Source organism: Dermacentor silvarum, chromosome 5 (assembly GCF_013339745.2).
Source record: "Dermacentor silvarum isolate Dsil-2018 chromosome 5, BIME_Dsil_1.4, whole genome shotgun sequence".
NCBI lineage: Eukaryota > Metazoa > Arthropoda > Arachnida > Ixodida > Ixodidae > Dermacentor > Dermacentor silvarum.
In genome coordinates, this window is record NC_051158.1 from 184,961,294 (window position 1) to 184,975,160 (window position 13,867).

Genomic DNA, 13,867 nt, shown 5'->3' on the forward strand with positions numbered 1-13,867 from the left:
GATATATTTATATGAACAAGGACATTTAAAAGAATCACGCAGACGATATGTATACGCAGACCACACACAAACTGCGTGAATCTGCAGACGCTGCAGAAGGCATGTAACTTCAGCTTTAGCTACATGCAGCTTGCTTGATTTAATTACAGATGGTATAACGTAAACGATCACATTGTGGTGTATTGCTGTGCGCCATCATGTAAATCAGAACAAAGCAAGGACTCTAGCATCAGTTTTCACAGTTTCATAAAAGCTTTGCGATGCATATTTGACGGGCCGAACAAACACGTAAACAATCACTTAATCAGCGAGTTTTTTTTTTTTTTTCTTGTGTGGAGCGGCGCAAAATTTCCGCATAATAGCAAACCTAGAAAAAATTCGTATACTATTTTACGCATTATTACATAGCACTACAATGAGTACACTTAAACAATTTTGACATACTAGCTGTTGTCTTCGTAAGAAATTGTCACATATGCTAGCAGCCCGCTACAGAAGAGCAGGCGCACACATTCGAACGCCGCCCAGCCACCCGCCGAGTAGCAGACGATCTTTGGATGGATGGATGGATGAGGCGGTGGCATACGCCACCTAGCCATGGCTATTAACATAATTTGTACTTTGTGGTGGGTGAAATTTCACCCCTGCCTTAATTTTATCCACCAATCAGATAACCTCTGTTTGGTTATTTCTACCCGCTTAAAGTCTATTTTGCCTTCACTGTCCCTAAACCCCAATGCTTTGAAAAAATCAGCCCTGTTGCCTTGCACTGTAGGGTTAAGCCCCTTACAGAAAAGTATGAGGTGTTCAGCCGTTTCCTCTTCTTCTCCACACGCACAGCACAACGTGTCTATACCTTGGTACTTGACTCGGTACATCTTAGTCCGCAATACTCCCGTCCTGGCTTCAAACAACACATGTCATACAGGTTATACAACTGATGATGATGATGATGATGATGATGATGATGATGATGATGATGATCTATTGGCATCCCCTTTGAAACGGGGCGGCGACAAATAGTCACCTAGCCTGCTTGATTTAATCAGGTATACTATACATGTTCTTTATCTTGCATTTTTGTATACCTATCATTATTTTTCTTTTTCAAAAATTTACCTTGTACCGCTGCCTATGATTTTAAGAGATCAGGTCGCATCCATCTTTTCCCTACTTTTTTTCCACCAGTACTCTAATCGTCTCTTGCTGATCTCTACGGCTGATCTGTTTATGTTTCCTTCCACTTTAAACCCAAGCGCTTCTGGGAGTTGCACGTTACCTACGGTTCTCGCTGGGTGGATCCCGTCGCATTCCATTAGGATGTGCTGAGTGGTCTCTGGATCTTTACTGCAGCATACACATGTCTCATCTAATTCCGAATATTTGTTCCGATATGTTTTCGTCCTTAGGCAACCGGCTCGAGCCTCAAATAGCAAGGCACTGCCCTTTGTGTTATCGTACAGATTTTCCCTTCTAATTTCTTTCTTCTCATTCTTGTAAATCTCCATTGTCCTTTTCGTTTCCATTCTTTGCATCCAATTCAACTAACAGGTTATAAAAGCGCCACCTATGGCCACCGGTTGAACGAAAGTGGGCGCAAGCTGCTCCCATAGAAGCCGGACATCTGTGCAGGTTTGTAGTTCCAGTAGGTCGTGGTCGTGCTTTTACAAGTTTGTATGGGTAGGGTGGCTAGAAGGGGAGGTGTGAATACCGGCGGCGCTTTCCTGCAGGCGCGCGTGACCCCCTTGCGCACCGATGCCACCAGGGGAAATATGGCGCTACCGCTCGCGGCGCGGGAAGCAATAGCCGCGCCGGCCTGCCGGCCTCGCCTCGCCTCCGTGCCTTCGCCGTCAGTTTTGGTCTCGTCGCCTGTTTTGTGGTGTTTCTCGCGATACATAGCGTGTTGCACAGCGTCGTCGTGGCATTGCCAATTGCCATCCTAGTATTATTCACGACGCCTTTCACGCTAGCTCAATCTGATCACCACCGTCTTTTCTTTTTTTTTTTTTTTTTCTGTTTCCTTAGGTCTATCGTTCGTGACTTTATTAATGGAACTGCAGTCTTGATACCATGTCACATTCCTGCCCTCTCAGAAGATGCCGTGCCCACAGTACTTCCGAACTTGCCAAACTACATTAGAAGGACTCTGACGAAAGAAAGAAAAAGAAGAGATGTCTCACACGCTCCACGGGTCCCAGGTTCGGCACGCAAACCACTCCGGTATAGGCAGTTCCGCCTACTATGACCCTGTATGCCTGGACTACATATTCGACTCTCTGAGTACAAATAAAGTATTATTATTATTATTATCTTACAAGAGAAGCGGCGCTTGTCTATTGACAAGACGGGGGAATACATGCCCACCGGCAGACGTGGAGGCTGTAAATATACAGCGGGATGGAATGCCCAGTCCAGTCGCAGAAGAATTGTTCATTATCGAGCTTAAGCGACCTTTGGAACTGTGGTCACTGCAAAAGTTTAAACAAAACATTGCTCGTTACTGGACTGCAGAGTTTGCATTGAACGAAATGCTGCGCCTGTTGTGTTAACCAAAATGGTAGTGTTCTTCATTGGAGAAGGACTTGCCAGGGCCGCTATTTTGTAGCGATGACTTTAAAGTAATAATGCCTTTTCGCGCTTATCGCGCTTTGTCAGTGGTCAGAGCGACGGTCCGCTCGCGTTATCAACGGGATCAGCCGGCCGTGAGCGGTGGATGATAAGACTATTCCAAAATAAGTCATAAGACATCGCTACAAAATCGCGGCCCAGCTGTAGCATCTACTTGGCTGGGCAGCTTCACAACGAAACCTTTGTGGAATCTAAAGAACAAACAGAAGGGACCTTGGGGGCCTTTTATATCTACCAGTCTATCAGAACCATTCTACAAGCTGGTCAATTAATGCCCTTATTGAAAACAAACTCACTCGTTTAATTGCATGCCAAAGCTTGGCAAAGTTTATGCAGTTGATCAATTGGTGATGTGCCAAAAATTGGTTGCCTAGAGAATTCTGCTGCCCTGACAGCATCAGTTGTACGTTTTTATTGCGTAACAAGGATTCATTTTTTGCTTAAAGGTGTCATTCAGCAGGGCACTGAGAATAAACTAAAAGCACCGAAATATTGCGTGTTGTAGATCAAATTTTACCATAGTTGTTTTCCTCACTTAAATAAACTATTTTATGACCAGATCTGTTGCTGTCTGAAATCATAGTAAATTGCTTATTTGAGCATCGAAAGGACATGCTACACGTCTTCAAGCGCTGGCACAAAGTGGTTTGTACGTCGAGAAGTAATCGGGTAATGACTGCAGTTTACAGGTCGTACGTACAGCACGCATAGGATGATTACTGCTGACCTCGACGACGACGGTCGCATTTTGAGGGAGTCGAAATGCAAGGCACCTGTGTGCCGTAAGGTGTGAGTGCGCGTTAAAGAACCCGAAGTGGTCGAAATTATTCCAGAGCCCCCAGCCCCTATGATCCTGATCCGGAGGACAAAAAAAAAAAAAAAAAAAAAAAAAAAAAAAAAACGCGTTTGAATCTATCAACGCAATGCGAACTGGGCCCGTAAAATCTCACAGGAGTAGTGATGTGGGCTGATAAAACGTTGATTTCATGGATAAAGACGTATATTCCATGACGCTCGCAGACAACGCGCGATACCGGAGGCTGGCGATGCGCTCATTTCGGATGCGTGCCTTCCCATGATGATGATGATGATGATTTATTGGCATCCCCTTTGAAACGGGGCGGCGACAAATAGTCACCTAGCCTGCTTGATTTAATCAGGTATACTATACATGTTCTTTATCTTGCATTTTTGTATACCTATCATTATTTTTCTTTTTCAAAAATTTACCTTGTACCGCTGCCTATGATTTTAAGAGATCAGGTCGCATCCATCTTTTCCCTACTTTTTTTCCACCAGTACTCCAATCGTCTCTTGCTGATCTCTACGGCTGATCTGTTTATGTTTCCTTCCACTTTAAACCCAAGCGCTTCTGGGAGTTGCACGTTACCTACGGTTCTCGCTGGGTGGATCCCGTCGCATTCCATTAGGATGTGCTGAGTGGTCTCTGGATCTCTACTGCAGCATACACATGTCTCATCTAATTCCGAATATTTGTTCCGATATGTTTTCGTCCTTAGGCAACCGGCTCGAGCCTCAAATAGCAAGGCACTGCCCTTTGTGTTATCGTACAGATTTTCCCTTCTAATTTCTTTCTTCTCATTCTTGTAAATCTCCATTGTCCTTTTCGTTTCCATTCTTTGCATCCAATTCACGGTCTCTATTTCTCTCACTTTCTTTCTGATGACCCCTGGTTGTCTATTTACAGTTTCGATTATCCTGTACTTGGTTGCCAACTTCCTTGACCTCTTTCTCCATTCTGTGTCCACGCTTTTCATGTAGAGATACTTGTGCACTTTAGCCGCCCATTTATTTTCATCCATGTTCCTGAGCCTTTCTTCAAAACTAATTTTGCTTTGTGCTTCTCTGACTTCAAAAGAGGCCCAACCCATGTCTCCATGCACTGCCTCATTTGTCGTATTACCGTGTGCTCCCAAAGCCAACCGGCCTACTGATCTCGCGCCTACTGATCCCGGATGGATGGATGGATGGATGGATGAGGCTGAACCCTTTAAATCGGGCGGTGACATACGCCACCTAGCCATGACTATTAAGATAATTTGTACTTTGTGGTGGGTGAAATTTCACCCCTGCCTTAATTTTATCCACCAATCAGATAACCTCTGTTTGGTTATTTCTACCCGCTTAAAGTCTATTTTGCCTTCACTGTCCCTAAACCCCAATGCTTGAAAAATCAGCCCCATTGCCTTGCACTGTAGGGTTAAGCCCCTTACAGAAAAGTATGAGGTGTTCAGCCGTTTCCTCTTCTTCTCCACACGCACAGCACAACGTGTCTATACCTTGGTACTTGACTCGGTACATCTTAGTCCGCAATACTCCCGTCCTGGCTTCAAACAACAAAGAGCTTCCCCTAGAATTATCGTAGATATTTTCTTTGGCAATTTCTTGCTTGAAAGTTTGGTATGTGCCCAGTGCTGATTTCGTCTGCATCCCTGTTTTCCACAGACCCCTCTCTGTTTCCTTAACCTTTTCCCGGATGGATGGATGGATGGATGGATGAGGCTGAACCCTTTAAATCGGGCGGTGGCATACGCCACCTAGCCATGGCTATTAACATAATTTGTACTTTGTGGTGGGTGAAATTTCACCCCTGCCTTAATTTTATCCACCAATCAGATAACCTCTGTTTGGTTATTTCTACCCGCTTAAAGTCTATTTTGCCTTCATGTCCCTAAACCCCAATGCTTTGAAAAATCAGCCCCGTTGCTTGCACTGTAGGGTTAAGCCCCTTACAGAAAAGTATGAGGTGTTCAGCCGTTTCCTCTTCTTCTCCACACGCACAGCACAACGTATCTATACCTTGGTACTTGACTCGGTACATCTTAGTCCGCAATACTCCCGTCCTGGCTTCAAACAACAAAGAGCTTCCCCTAGAATTATCGTAGATATTTTCTTTGGCAATTTCTTGCTTGAAAGTTCGGTATGTGCCCAGTGCTGATTTCGTCTGCATCCCTGTTTTCCACAGACCCCTCTCTGTTTCCTTAACCTTTTTCTTAACCGCTGTTTCCTGGTTTGCACCCCTCCTGCAGTCCAAATATTTGATTGACAGTTTTCTGGTCAGCTTCCTCCATTTTGTATCAACATTCCTCATGTACAAATAACTGAAAACTCTCCTTGCCCACCGCTTTTCTGCCATCTCTCTCAATCGCTCCTCAAATTCTATCTTGCTGCTGGCTTCCCTGCACTCGAATGACGTCCATCCCATGTCACCCTGTACCCCCTGATTTGGTGTATTTCCGTGTGCTCCCAGAGCCAGTCTACCTACCCCTCGCTGCTTAACTTCCAACCTTGCTCGAACCTCTGATCTCATGCACAGGACCGCATTGCCAAAAGTCAAACTAGGGACCATCACCCCTTTCCAAATCCCTCTCACCACTTCGTACCTATTGTAATTCTACAGTGCCCTATTTTCATCACAGCTGCATTTCTGCTACCTTTAGCCGTCACATATTTTTCATGTTCCGTTAGGTACTCAGCCCCATTGTTTATCCACACTCCAAGATATTTGTACTTATCCACCACCTCCAGCGTAACCTCCTGTATCCTATGCTCGCTGCCCTGATTATCATTAAAAGTCATGACTGCCGATTTTTCTTTACTAAACTTCAAACCTAAGCTATCTCCCTCTTTACCACAGATGTCCATTAATCTCTGCAAGTCTTCCTTGCTGTCAGCCATAAGTACAATGTCATCTGCATACATCAGTCCTGGTAATGACTGTTTAATCCATTCTCCCTGCTTGAAATAGGAAAGGTTGAAGCCAAGTCCGCTCCTCTCTAATTTTTTCTCTAATCCTTGTAAATACAGCATGAACAACAGAGGTGACAGAGGGCACCCCTGCCTAAGCCCCTGCTGTATCTCTATAGGCCCAGATATCTTGTTTTCCCATTTATAAGCACCCTGTTACTTTTATAGATATCTTTTAAAAGATTTCTTACTCCATCTTCCACCTCTAGAGTGCCCAGTATGTCCCACAAATCCTTTTGGATTACACTGTCATAGGCTCCCTTGATATCCAGAAAGGCAAGCCATAGGGGCCTGTGTTCCTTTTCTGCTATTTCAATACACTGTGTCAATGAGAACAGATTATCTTCTAACCTTCTTTGTTTCCGGAACCCATTTTGTAGTTCCCCCAGCACCTCCTCGCTCTCCACCCATGCCTGCAGTCTGTCCTTTATAATCTGCATCACCACCCTGTAAACCACTGACGTCACTGTTATGGGACGGTAGTTGTTTATGTCGGCTTTGTCCCCCTTTCTCTTATATATCATGCTCATCCTGCTCAGTCTCCACCCGTCCGGCTTTACCTTACTTTGGTGCACTGATCTCTTCGTTGGGCCTCAAACTTTATCAATTAACTCGGAATTCAATAACCGAGGCAATAAACCAACATAATACTTATTTGTCCAAAGGCACCCTAACTTTGTCGTTATTACATGTACATTAATAGATGACATACTGAGCCCGTTGAGCTCTCCCTAGCGCCTCGTCAACAGCGCGCCTGCCGCAACGTGCGTGAGGGTCCGCTTGCGCCGCGTATGCTAACCTCCCGTTAGACCACCCTGTGCCATTGGTTCTCGAGATTTTCCGCGACTATGAACCTAGTAGTAGGTCGTGCTTTTACCCTACGTAGGTGGCGCCGCCATAGACGATGGCCTTTTCGCGCTCATCCGGCAGGCATAACTATGCTTAGACATTAATATGGCCGTTTTTTACAATGGCGGACGACGAGTGCAGCCCGGACGAGAAGTGGGTCTACTACCGGGACCGGCCCGATTGGAAAGACGTGGTGCCTGTGCCCCAGGACGACGGTGACCACCCGGTGGTGCGAATCGCTTACTCGGAGCAGTTCCGCGATGTGTTCGATTACTTCCGCGCCGTGCTCCGGTCGAACGAGCGCAGCGAGCGGGCCCTGGAGCTTGTCACCGACGCCGCCTCGGTGAACCCATCGAACTACACCGTGTGGCACTATCGCCGGCTCCTGCTCAAGGATCTGGGTGTCGACCTGCGCTCCGAGCTCAATTACATACACAGGATCATCGAGGATAACCCAAAGAACTACCAGGTGCGTCCACCAGCTGTTGTGTGAAGTCTTGGAGGAGATTGTTTTGATAGCGGAACGGAAGTGCATCAGAAAATGCGTTTTAAGGGATGGCTGTGACAGGGACTTATTCATGATAACGACATTGTAAAATGTACTCCGAGATATTTGTGCGTTTAGGTGTGGTTGACTGGAACTGTGCTATGCTTATGTCGTGATGAGGTATGCGTTCTAGAAAATCTCAGTTTTGCAATTTGCCAGGTTCAGTGGCATGAACCATGTATCACGCCACATTGTTGTGGTGCCCAGGGGATGCTGGAGGGTAGGTGCATTGTTTTCATTGATTACGGCATGCTAAGTGACGCAGTCATCAGCGATGTTAGTCGGTAGATGAGGTGCTAGTCTGGCACCCTGAGGACGAGGCAGGCATTGAACAAGTATTTCACTAGGTTATGTCCTAATCCCAGACAGTTTAATGAGAAGGTCATTAGGGGAGATACTGAAATCCTTCTGAAAAATGTATGGCGTTGATTTGTAAGTGTTTGTCCATGGGCTGTTAACGCTGTGTATGAATTCGGTTCCACACGATAGTAGCCTTGTGAAATAGTGTTGCTGGGGGTAAAAATGTATTGATTCAAAGTGAGCCATTAGGTAACATCAGTATTTGAAGTAATAGTTTAGCGGAAACCCGCTATGTAGAGAGAAGTAATTAAAGGGAAAATGAGACATCCACCCAATCGTAGCAATTGCTACAAAGGAAACACATACGGGTTCCTCGAAAGAAAAGCCACGCAGTTGAAGAAAAATTCGTCCTGGTCCGGGACTCGAAGCCGGGACCACCGCCTTTCAGGGGCAGCCGCTCTACCATCTTAGCTAATCAGGCGGCTAGCAGATGACAGCGCAAAGTCGAATTTGTCAACAACTCGAACCAAAGCAAGTGAAAGGGACAATAACTTGAAGGAGCCAGGAGCACGTTAATGTTGAAATAAAATGCGTGCATTTCTGAAGCAGCTAATTCTAGTTTTCAACAGCGGTGGTCACACAGGGCATTTTTTTTTCTTATTTGTTTGCATGTTTTGAAATTCAGCGTAACTTGAAGTAGAGATGATATTTGGGTGAGCTGATAGCTTGTTTCCTAGTTCGCAATAATAGGCAGGTTGTGAGCTACATTCGGAAACGTCATTGCGCACCAAGCTCTCTAGGAGCGCGCAGTGCATAATACGCACTATTATCCGTTTCATTGCGCTTGTCTGTGTTCGGCATTATTCCTACGGTTACACGGTATTTTTAACCTAAGGTTATTTTGTTACTCTAATAGCTTTACTTAAGAGAAAGAGTTGCACTGCATCTGTGGAATATCAGCAACGTAAGTACCTTCAAAGGACTAGGAAATATAGCATGCCTACTAGTGTCTATGAGGTGCGAATTTTAATTTTTATCTGTTTTTAAATAAATGCATTTATTCCAAGCTCTTCCCCTTTTATTACCCCCACCGCCTACATCCCCCTTGTACCTTTGCAAGCCCCGCAGATATTAAGATATGTTTGCAATGTTACCCATTGCACTTACAAATAAATTTGGAGTATTCACACGTATAGTCTCTAAAACCGGACTATTGACCCTTTTCCCGGAGCAGTATGCTTTAGAAAAACGAGATGGTGCTGATGGCGGCGCGCCATATATCTCCTCAGAGGCCACGCACGAATACGAAACCATTACTGCTTCTACCTTGCTTCTGTGCGATCAGCTTTTGGAAATGCAACTGAGTTTTCGATAACACACTGTGCTCCAATCATGCTAGATTGAATCATGTGGATTGAAGACGTGTGCAGTAGTTGGCTGCAAAAATAGTGACTTGCATGTTAAGGCATAGAATGAATCTGTGTGGCCAAGTTCGCGGACCGCTACTGTAAAGGCCCAACCGCATGCACGCGATATTCAAGCGACAACGACAAGCGACGCGACAGGCACACCCTGTCGCGCTGTCGTGTCGCGGCGTGGAGCAACCACATGAACGCGACATCGCGAAAAAGAGTAGCGACGGATTTACATTGTTGTGCGAATAAATGTTATCTTGCACGCGTAAAGAAATCTCAATTTTATCAAAAGGTCAATGTTTTATCTAGACCTAGCTAAAATATGCTATCATCCCCAGTGAAAATCCGTCCCATGCATCCCCAGTGGAACTCCGTCCCATGCCGCCAGAATAAGGTGCCGTGGCGCCATCTGTTGAGTAAAACTTAAAACACTCTCTCGGCTCTCGGTGCCGTCTCAGGCCTAACAGCGTCAAAACAAAACAACCGATCTCAATAATAACGACAAGAGAGCGCCGATACTTAGTCTTCAGCTAGCGATGAGGTGAAGCGATGACTGATTGTACTAATTATTTTTTGCTGTCACAGCAGAGAGCAAGTTGCAAGAGCGAATTCAGATCGAAGCGGGCAGACTGATTGCTGCCATGTTGTTGTGCAATCGCTGTCCCCAGCGGATGTCGTCGCGCTGACTTCCGGGCGACAAGCGATATTTTCTGGCTGGCCAGAAACCGGCGACACGACCAGCGACAGCGACGGATAGCCCTCCGCGACGGCAAAACCTGTCGCTCGTCGCTCGTCGCCGTCGCTTGTCGCTGTCGCTCGAAAATCGCGTGCATGCGGTTGGGCCTTAACTGTCCGAACGTGTTATCGGCACTTCGTGATGTACGGCTTTCCTAGAGGATACAGAAATTTCGGTCATCCGCGAACCTTGTATCGCTAACCTTCAAAGAAAGGGCTTCATCCCGAGAACATCGGTAAAAAGTGAGTACCACTCGTTAAACAATGACAAAGGGAGTAGTGCCGCTTCCTGTCATAGTAAGTTTCGCACACGTTATCTACTAAACACATCTGTCCCAAATGGCAGGAAAACTTATGCCCACTCTGTCGCCGACGTATCAAAAATAAGCCAATGGGCGCACACTTCAATATATGCTTCCCCGTGTGCTATGGGGGGTCAGGGCACCTCAAGCTGTTCTTACAGCTTTTACCTGCCCTCCTCGTAACTTTTTCTTGTTGCGGAATAAAAAAAAATTCAATATATGCGCACTGTATACGCACAATAAATGACGGACTACGCCGATGGCGCACGAATGGTCGAAGCTGAATGTTTCGTGACGGTCCACAAGAGTAAGTGAGTTACTAGCTGTAATATATATTTGCTACAAGGTATTACGATTGTAGTGACAAATACCGGCGCCAGCAGAGGACGAAGAAGAAGACGTTTCTTGTTGTTGGTGCTTGCACTCGCTCCGCTTGGCCGTTGCCTGTTTCTGGCATTCATAAAAACGCCAAGCGCATCTAACCTTAAACGCGTCCTATCAATTGGTGGAGCGTGCTGGGTCCCTCTTCATCTTGGAACTCCGTACCCGGACTCTACCCCCCGCCTCGGCATTGCCTGACGACGCGCCACAGCAGGGTGCTCCCGCACCACCGGTGGTCGCCTGCTCCGGCGTACCACGACAGCGAGACCATGTCATTTTCAACGGCACCGACGAGCACGACGTCGAGGACTGGCTCACTTCGTATGAGCGGGTAAGCACCCACAATAAATGGAATGACGGCGACAAGCTCAGCTACGTTAACGTCTACCTGGCGGGCGTAGCACAGCTGTGGTTCCACAACCACGAAGCTGATATTGCCAACTGGTCTGCCTTTAAAGCGAGCTTCGCGGAAGTCTTCGGCCGACCTGCTGTTCGCAAGCTCCGTGCCCAACAATCCGGCGAGAACTTCACGTCCTACATCGAGGATATTGTGGACCTCTGCCGTCGCATCAACCCTGCGATGTCCGAAGCCGATAAAATCAGACACATCATGAAGGGGATTGAGGACGACGCCTTTCACATGCTCATTACCAAATATCCCCAAACTGTCACGGACGTGGTCCAGTACTGTCAGAGCTACGACGAGTTGCGGAAACAGCGCATTGCTACACGCCTCCCGAGCTCTGACACAGCCAACATGTCATCGTTAACTGTAGGCTTCGTTTCTACTGACACCACAATGCTCATGCGGCAGATACAGCAGTTTGTCCGAGAAGAAGTGGCGCGACAATTGTCGCTTGTTTCCTGCGTCCCGGACTCTGCGCAGGTGCTTGCTCCGTCGCTACGACAGGCCATAGAGGAGCAAATTTCTGAGGCTCTCCCAACCACCTACCAGCATCCACCTGTTTCCGCTCCCCTCACCTATGCTGAGGTTGCACGCCGCCAGCCACCAGCAATGTCACTCAGCACGGATCCTGTTCGACCAGCAAATACCTTCTACGCTACGCGTGCGCCTGTCCACCCGAACCCGCCTCCTTTTCGCTGTCCCGCACCGCCGTCCACTAATCCTTGGCGCACCCAGGACAACAGGCCTATTTGCTATTTCTGTTGTCTACCTTGGCCATGTCGCACGTTTCTGTCGTCGTCGTGACATCTGTACTAGTGCGGGCGAAGTAAATCAAGGCTACTTTCCTTCTGAGCCACCACACCTGATCTCCTCGCACTCAACGATGAACAGCTGCTCACCGAATCGACGTGACTACGGCCCACGTCGGTCGCCCTCACCACATCGCCGTTCACTTTCCCCAATGGTTTGTCGCCCCCCACCAGTCCAAGCGGAAAACTAGCCCTCGCAGTTCCGGAGGCAAGAACTGCGCTCGTGTCGACAACTTCAAGGCCTCGATTTCTACCTGCGAACGAAATCAACGTGAATATCGAAGGTGTTTCTGTGCAAGCACTTGTCGATACTGGAGCCGCTGTGTCTATTCTTAGTGGAGAACTGTGCCGCAAGCTCAAAAAAACGATTCCGCTTTCCGACGTCTCCCTGTGTACCGCAACCGCCCACCACATTCACCCTTCAGTGGCATGCACAGCTCGCCTTGTCATTCAGGACGTTTTGTATGTAGTCGAATTCGTCGTTTTTTCACCGTGTTCACACGACGTTATTTTGGGTTGGGACTTTCTTGCTACTAACCATGCCGTTGTTGACTGTGCGCGTGCCGAACTTGAGTTGTCACCGACGTGTGACGCCGCATCTGACAAGCCGCCTTCTCGAGTGGTCGTCGCCACGGACACTGATATACCTGCTTTGTCTTGTGTTCTTGTGCCACTTTCTTGCGACTATGCTCCCTCTTCCACCGCCCTGTTTGCGCCCTCCGAAGCCTTCACCTCTCGCAAAGACTTCCTCCTTCCTTTTGCAGTTCTCACAGTCGAAAACTTTTGCAGTGCCATTTATGTTGCGAATCGGTCCTCTTCCCCAGCCACCTTATTCTGTGGTGAATGTATAGGTCGGCTTGACGATGTGGATTCCGCCTACTCCACTCAACTGCCTGACGACACGATGAGTCTTCACGTCGACAGCATTACTCCTGTTACTACCGCCGATTCGTCCACCTTAGAAGCCTTCCTCCCGTCAATTGATTCCGAACTTCCACCTGCCCAGCGTACCCAACTCTTGGAACTGCTCGATCGCTTTTGGCTGTCGTTCGATCATACGCAATCTTCCTTGGGCCGCACATCCTCCATCGTTCACCACATTGACACCGGCACTCATGCACCCCTACGCCATCGTCCATACCGAGTTTCTCATGCTGAACGTCGTGTCATTGATGACCAGGTCAACGATATGCTTCATCGTGGCGTAATACAACCCTCGCACAGCCCTTGGGCCTCCCCAGTTGTGCTGGTAAAGAAAAACGACGGTGGCATTCGATTTTGCATTGATTATAGGCGCCTTAACAAGATCACACAAAAAGATGTTTATCCGCTGCCCCGAATCGACGACGCTCTCGACTGCTTGCAAGGAGGGCAGCATTGCGGGCAAGTTGGTAGTCCATTACTAAGGTGTTATTGCGCAACAAAAGGACAAGGACGGCAGAGAAATACACACACCAAGCGCAAACTTTCAACTAAATTATTGTGCCACTGAATCAGTTTATATGTGTCAGGCAGTATAGACTGCGCATGCACTTACATGAACTAAAAGGATTGCGTATTCGTGTAACATAGTTACGAGTCAAGTGATGCCGCCTCCAAGAAACTTAGTTCTTTTTCTGTGAGAGCCAGTGAAGGGAAACTGACACACTTATCACCCAGTTTTTCAATCATCTGCGCTTCAGTTATTTCCCGGATAAGCTACGTCCTACCACGGGACACAATCATGC

The 13,867-nt window shown here is 47.2% G+C and overlaps 1 protein-coding gene across 1 annotated transcript in view; it reads left to right on the top strand.

Moving 5' to 3' along the window:
* Window positions 1-7,336: 7,336 nt before the first annotated feature.
* Window positions 7,337-13,867, top strand: part of LOC119453949 (protein farnesyltransferase/geranylgeranyltransferase type-1 subunit alpha) — a 32,938-nt gene continuing 26,407 nt past the window's right edge. Inside the window, exon 1 of the mRNA XM_037715981.2 lies at window positions 7,337-7,714. Coding sequence (XP_037571909.1) covers window positions 7,367-7,714 — 348 coding nt within the window. The 5' untranslated portion in view covers window positions 7,337-7,366. The remainder of the gene's footprint in view (window positions 7,715-13,867) is intronic.